The sequence below is a fragment of the Poromitra crassiceps genome (assembly GCF_964638095.1).
Source record: "Poromitra crassiceps genome assembly, chromosome: 9".
In the NCBI taxonomy this organism is placed as follows: Eukaryota; Metazoa; Chordata; class Actinopteri; order Beryciformes; family Melamphaidae; genus Poromitra; species Poromitra crassiceps.
The window spans coordinates 45530885-45538387 of NC_139630.1; the positions used below are offsets into that span (position 1 = coordinate 45530885).

Consider the following 7503-nt stretch of genomic DNA (forward strand, 5'->3'; position numbering starts at 1 on the left):
ACTGCATTAGAAATTTTGAGTATACCATGAATTACTGATTAAAACTTTACTCATCAGTAACGGTTCACAAAATGTGTGGTTCGGTTCGATACAACACAGTGGTGTCATGGTTCGGTACATTTTCATGCAGCAAAAAAAGAAATGCCGATTTGAAATTTTTTAATTTATTTTGACTGATTTGTTTAATTATTTTCACAGTCTAGTTTTAAAGATTATCTCAATTTACAACAATGTTCTTTAAACCTTTTGTGTTCTTCGTCTCAGTTTTAGTTTACCATGATATTACAGAAGACTTGCACTGTTCAGCAGTGAAAGATTTGTTTGGTTTGCAATGCGTATTGAACCTAAAGCCTCATACTGAAACGGTTCGGTATGAATACACACATTCAGCATTCTTTAAAGGAATAGTTCACCCAAAAATTACAATTCTGTCAGCATCTACTCCCCCTCGTGCCAGTTGAAACACAGATGAAGTTTGTCCATATAACACACATCACAGCTTGACTTCAGTAGCAGTACAACTGAAGTCAAGTCACCATTGTAAATAAGAATCTGTTCTTAATGACTTGCTTGCTTAAAGGTTAAATAAAATAAATAAATAAAAGTAAATGGTGACTGGTTCTCTCTGGAGCTGTGCTGTCAGCCTCCCTGTGTGTTATGGACTAACTTAACCTGTGTTTCAACTGGCGTGATGAGGGAGAGTAGGTGATGACAGAATTTTCATTTTTGCGTGAACTGTTTCTTTAACACAGAACGTTCTTCAAAGTAACCTTTCCGACTGAGCTGCTGTGACACAGAGAGAAACCTTATTTCCTCTCTAGTTTCCAGATCAACATCCAGCCCTGACCTCAGCCGCCCGGCTCGGCCAATCGGATTGACCGTCCATGACCTCAATATCCCGGTCCACCCAATCAGAACATCTAAATGGGTTCTGGTGCACTGAGGTCTGATGTAGTTTCAAGAGGTGTCACTAAATGCCCCGGTCCAATGCTTTTCTCAAGTCCTCCTGTTCTGCTTCACCCTTGGTTGGCTCATTTGTGGGTGACTCACCGGAAGTGAGTGAGTTTATTACTGTGAACGGAATGTTTTGATGTCAAATTTATACCTGGATGGTTTCGTTTAAAAAACAAAATAAAATAAAAAAACAAATTATCTACAAACCACACTTTACAGTGCAGAACATTTGGAAAAAATGTAGAGAGATGGGGAGAAATTCCTACTGAAATCAAACAATTATAGGCTTTCAAATGTCTGCCTGAACACGCACACGCACGCACACACACACACACACACACACACACACACACACACACACACACACACACACACACACACACTCACTTTGATTGCTTTTTCAAGATAAGTACTAGACTGGGTGGATGCAGTGCAGTTTTGATAATAATTCTGCCAGGTCATAAAGTACACACACGACACAAGCACAGCAACATGTTGAAGCAGTTTTCTCGGAGCTGGTCTGAAGCTGGTCTGAAGCTGGCTCATAGCTCCTCACTAAGTGCCAGGTTGAATTATGGAGGCAACATAGTGGAGGAACACTTTAATTGACATATGAATATGCAATGGTGCGTTTATCCCGGGCCTGAAATCAATCAAGTGGACATTTCGGGTTATTCCGAGCCTCACCACCTGCACCCTCGCATTCTGCGGTTGTTTGTGAGGTTAGGATCCATTTGTGTCTCTGCCGTGGTTCCAATTTAGCTCCAGCGCCGCCAAGTCCATGACACAGCCAACATCTTCATCTCGTCAAGGTGTTAATGCATTACAGTGTGAACAAAGCCCGTGCAATGCTCTGTATTTGCAGGTGGTTTAGTTTTCAATTCAATGAAAAGACTTTGAATTTGGCAGCGCTGCGGTTTATTACGATGGCATGAAAGGAATGGTGTGTGTGTGTGTGCAACTGTGCTCGCAGTGACCGCAGAGGATCTTGTGTCATCCCTGACAATCAGAAAAATATACTGAGATATTTTTATTTGTGTATAGAGCTCAACAGTGACGGCTCCAGTTTTTCACGGCTCCAGTTCCAGGAAGTGATTTTCCCATTCATGTCTCCATTGACGCCTCAGAAAATCCTTATCTAAAGAGTTTTAAGCCTGGAACCAAGCCAACCCAGCTACGAGATGAATCGTGACCTTAAGACGTTTAAGAAAGAATAAGAAAATGAAAAAAATACCAAACGATAAAAACAAAACATTTCTCTTTCTTTTTCTTTTTTGTGTGTGTGCTGCGAATCAAATGTTTTATGGTCACGAGTCATCTCGTCGCTGGTTGGCTTGGTTCCAGGCTTTAAACTCTTTATTATTTTATATAAGGATTTTCTGAAACATCAATGGAGAAATGAATGGGAAATTCACTTCCTGGAACCGGAGCTGCGAAAAAGTGGGCAGTCACTGTTGAGCTCTCCAAAAGGAGTGTCAGGGGTGTCCAAACTTTTTTGAATGGGGGCCAGATTAGATCATGTGAAAATACCTGGGGGCCGCAGCTGCTTCTCGCATCATATGGGTTGAAAAATAAATCACATACAATACAATTGTACTCCTGTTTACCATCTGAAAACAAGCCTGTGTAGTTTCTACTTGGTGCTTGTCTACAAATTGTATGATAGCACTGTCATCATTAGGTGAACGGAAAAACCCTGTAAAGTGAACTTGCTTGATTAACCAAATACTGTGTGGAGGGCCACACATAGTATATTTTTAGTCAAGATGTGGGCCTCTTAAAATCGGTCTGAGGGCCGCAATTGGCCCCCGGGCCGGACTTTGGACATGCCTGCCCTAAGTGAAAGGTACCTCGATTGTAGTGTAAGAAAGGCCTACCCCAACTTCCTTTTTCGCTACTCCGTTATCTGTGTTTTTGTAAACATCTGGGGGAAAGCTACCACTGCTCTCAAACTTGCCTCCATCTCCCCAAACTCCTCCACTTCCCTTCCTGTTGGCACACAACCCCACAGCTTGGCTCACTGCCCTGTAATAGCCTGCTTCTTTCCGTATGAGTGGGGTGGGGCAAAGACGATCTGGGGTTCTTGTGTGTGTGTGTGTGTGTGTGTGTGTGTGTGTGTGTGTGTGTGTGTGTGTGTGTGTGTGTGTGTGTGTGTGTGTGTGTGCGTGCGTGCGTGCGTGCGTGCGTGCGTGCGTGCGTGCGTGCGTGCGTGCGTGCGAGCGAGCGTGCGAGTTGGGCAAAGGGCCCAATGTTTGGGCACATTTGTAGCTGACTCTACATGTGAATGCCTTCAGGCAAAAAGCGCCTGAATTAAAATAAAAAACAACACATAGGTCTCTTATTATTGAAGCATCTCGGCTATAAACACATACACACACTCAAGTCACACACACACACCCTCCCTCCCCTACCCTAAGCCTCGCTGATGTCAACAGCAGAGCAGTGTAATAGCTCTACCTCCTGGACTGACAGCGGCGGTGATGTCTGGCAGGCCATCAGATAGCGGTGTCAGCGCTGACTGATGGCCGCTCGGCATGCAGGGCCCAGCCGGTGTCCAGCAGACAGGCAGGGCCCAGCTCCCCCCCTCAGCCCAGACAGGCAGGGCCAAGTGCTCCCACTGCACCTGAATAACTTACATACATTAAAAATCGGCGGCGGAGAAATTGCCTCCGAGGGGAGGTCAGAGTGGTTAAATGTGCGAGTTCTGCCGCTCTAAACGGCAGGAACATGTGCCACAAATGAGATTCAAGCTGCCTGCTGTTTGAAACGTGCAAGTCCACTAGTTTGCTGTTGTAATGCTTTGTATGAGATTTTCCTTCCTATTATTTCTTCTTTATTCACTTCTTTTTGAATAATCTGCGAATAAATCACATGGCAATTAAAAAAATGAACCCATTTATCTCTATGGGACTATTCACACCAAATCAGTAGGCCTGTGCAATAAAATTCAATATCCATGCATAATTACACTACCTAGGTGGTGCACAGCAAGTTGTATTTTCAGCTCTATTTTTGAATTTTCAGTAAATTATAGAGTAAAATACAGAGTATTACAATATATTGCAATTTGTATCATATTGCAATGTATCGTGATACAATCATATTGGGACCCATGTATTGTGATATGTATCATATTGTGAGGTCCTACCCAGCCCTACAAATCAGAAAGGAAAAAAATCTGCACCCGAATTTTGATTTGGTGTGAATAGTCCCATAAGGATAAATGGGTATTTTTTTCTTTTCTTTTTTGCCGTGAGATGTATTCACACAGATGACTCACTTTTGGTCTGAAAAGACCTTAAATCTAAATCTATGTATGAATCTAAAAGGTTTGGCTTTTCAGGAATGGAGAGTTGTTTTTTGCTTGATTTTCTTAGATTTTTTGATTTTGATTTAACCATGTTTCAAGGACCCGATAGTCATGAAACTCACTAAACAAACTAATCTATCTAACTTTAAATTAAAATGAAAATAACCCACCAAAATTATAATTACACCATTTTTCAGAGGCAGCAGAATTATATGTTTTATGATCAAAACAACGTTGTCAGGCACCAGATGTATGACAAAACAAGCACACCCACAAACGGTTTGATTGCAACTGTATTTAGATTTAAAAGACATTTGTTTTTACCAATTAATAAATAATCTTGTGACTTTTTCTCCAAAAGTTCATTGTGTGGTGATATTTACTGTACATCATAAATTAAATCGGAGAAACTAAAGACATTCAATATGGAAATGCTGATGGAAAACATTCTCACCATTTAGGTCATCGTGGAGGAGGAAAAGAACAAATTGTTTTACTAGAACGATCGCATGTGGAGCGTGTCAGGATCTAAAGCAAACTCCACAGATGCTTATGAGTAGGCTAAAGGTTAAGTGAAGTGAAAAGATGGAAAATGAAACTCGGATATGTAAACAATCTCGTTCCACCCACAAGTGTAAGTGGATATATACATTACCTTTATTTAGAGGGCATGGAGAGATTAAAAACGAGTTGTAATCTCTCCATGCCCTCTAAATGAGGGCATTTCATACATACAGTAAAACTCACAGTCCTAAAAAGTTTTTTATTCTTTTACTTATCAGAAGTATATTTTCCCGTTTTCCACTCCACTTAATTTGCTATCTAATCTTGGGGGTAATCCAAACATTGAAACTAAATGAATCCCACCGGTAAAGTTTCTACTTGGACAGGAATAATTACAACACATACAGAAAACAACATTTTGCCAATTAGCTCACTGACAAATAAATAGCAGGAAACATTGGCGTCTTCCGACGCTGAAATGCTTGCCTTTCCCATGTGTCAAACATTATGCACGGCGCATTGACGTTTTCAGGTGAAGGGGCAGTGGAACAACACACTTTCTTAGTGCCTTTGGAAAACGGAGTCCGGGACAGATTAACTCCGCTGGCCAATGGTGCGTGAGACGTTAGGGACAGCAACACTGGCTTGATGTTTAACCAGACTCAAAATCTGAGTAGCCTTTGCAGGGAAGGGAACTTGGGACACTTGTGTCAACGTACTGTAACACTGGATTCCTATGTCATGGAGCGAACCTTCAACCGCCGCCTCGGGTGATGTGTCAGAGGTCAAGTCAGTAGACACTAGTTCATCAGTCTCATAGGAACAGGCTCCTTTGACATTGGAAAGGGATATGACACATGCCTGCTGCCAAAGACCAATTGTGGTCAAAATGTTGCTTTAAGCATCAACCTAGTGCAGGTATCTTTTATTCTATTTCATTGTCCTGCCTTTTGTCTCCAGCACCTGGTCAGTATTTAGTATGTGCGTACATTACCAACTCGCTGCAACATCCTCGCTTAGAGAATTGGAGCCATCTGGAGCAGACACGGTCAGCTCCCGTTGGTGATGATAACAGACGTAGCCTTATGTCCCTGCATCTGCTCGGCTTGCATCCTCATGTGCGAGGCCATGTCGTACTGGACCCCCGAGCAGCCCAGGCTGGAGTAGCTCCGCAGGCTCTCCGGGTCGTACAGGTGCTCCAGGGAGTAGCCGGTCAAAGCGTACGCCGCTTGTCTGTCCAAAGGCTGCCTCTCCTGGGCTGCGTAGAGCAGTGGGCTCCCCTGGGTCTGCGGAGGGTGCGGCGACAGGTCCGTCTGCATGTAGTCTTTGGTGAGGGAGAGGCCCGACCTGGGGATCCCGTCGGAGCTGGGGCTGCTGAGACGCGACAGAGACGGGCTGGTGGTGTTTTCGTCGTTGTCGTGGGGACCCATCGCTTTGCCGCCGTCCCGGTGGTGGAGACGCTCAGAGGGGAGGTCGATGCTGGGGGCCCCCGGGCCACGGCACACCACACTGGGCATGGTGAGCTGCGAGTGGTGGGCGAGGGAGGGGGTGAAGCACGGGCTGTGGGCCTTGGTGAGGCCAGAGACGTCCAGCGGGCCCTTGTGTTGCTGCAGGCGGCTCTCTTCCTCTTTGATCATCTGCTGCGTGGCGCGGATCAGGGTCTCCATCTTGCTGGGCTCTTGGGGGCTAGCCCGGAAGTGGTCACCGTGGTAACGCTCGCCCGAATCACTGGTGGACCCACCTCCGTCGGGTGAGCTCACTACACTCTCCTCATCCCAATGGCCTCTCCCTGGGAAGGACAGTTCAGTGGTCAGATTTCAAAACAATCGGTTCATGAATCATTTGATGTTGTCTGCCTATTGTTATATTTATGATGTTTGTAAACTCTGAGCATATTCTGTATCATATTTATGATGTTTGTCCACTCTGAGCATATTCTGTGTCATATTTAAGCAATAGCTCATGACAGGCCGTGGTATATGGTTATTATATCACAGAGCAGGGGCGTTTCCGCGTCGGGCGACAACCCCTTTAGCTGTGATATAATGACCACCACTGGCCTGTAGTGAGCTATTGCTTTTATAAAACGGTTACCAAGTATGGCAATATGAAAGTAATATACGCACTCCAATTTAAATACTTTCAAAATAAAATAGGTCCTCCTGGCTGCCTGCACAGGCAGTTGCTGTGCAACGTAGGTAAATTACAGCAGCTATAGCAACACAGGCTATCTGTGGTTTAGTGAGTAAATTTGGTAGTTGTAAAACACAATTATCTCAACAACTGAGCAATGGATTTCAAAACAAATTTTACCATTGGAGAAAAGAAGTGACTTACATGTTAGCAAGCTACAGTTTCAGTAATTCAGTGGCAATTTGAGAGTAGTTACTAACTACTACTAGTTGGTAGCTATGAACCGGTTTGCAGCACTGCTTGAACGCCCTTCTCAGATGTGGAATGATACTGATCAATAGACCCTTTTCACTGGGGCCATTTTGTGTAAAAAGGCATGGTAAACAGGTGCAAGCAAATCACTGAGGGTTTACAACTTCCATGATTGGAAGTTGAAAACCCTCATTACTGTTTTTGCTTGCACCTGTGTTTTCCCTGCCTTTTTGACACAAAATGGCCAAAAGGTCTATTGTGCAAAGGAATGATGTCATCATAGCCATGGTATACTATACGCTCAATATACCACGGCTATGAACCAATCAGACCGCTTGATTTGAGGTACC

The 7503-nt window shown here is 43.9% G+C and overlaps 1 protein-coding gene across 1 annotated transcript in view; it reads right to left on the reverse strand.

The window, feature by feature from the left end:
* Positions 1–5817: 5817 nt before the first annotated feature.
* The window catches only part of LOC310781868 (single-minded homolog 1-like), a gene marked incomplete at both ends in the record, with an annotated part of 13473 nt that continues 11787 nt past the window's right edge, over positions 5818–7503 (reverse strand). The window contains one exon of the mRNA XM_083642501.1: positions 5818–6557. Within this exon, the coding sequence (XP_083498627.1) occupies positions 5818–6557 (740 nt within the window). The remainder of the gene's footprint in view (positions 6558–7503) is intronic.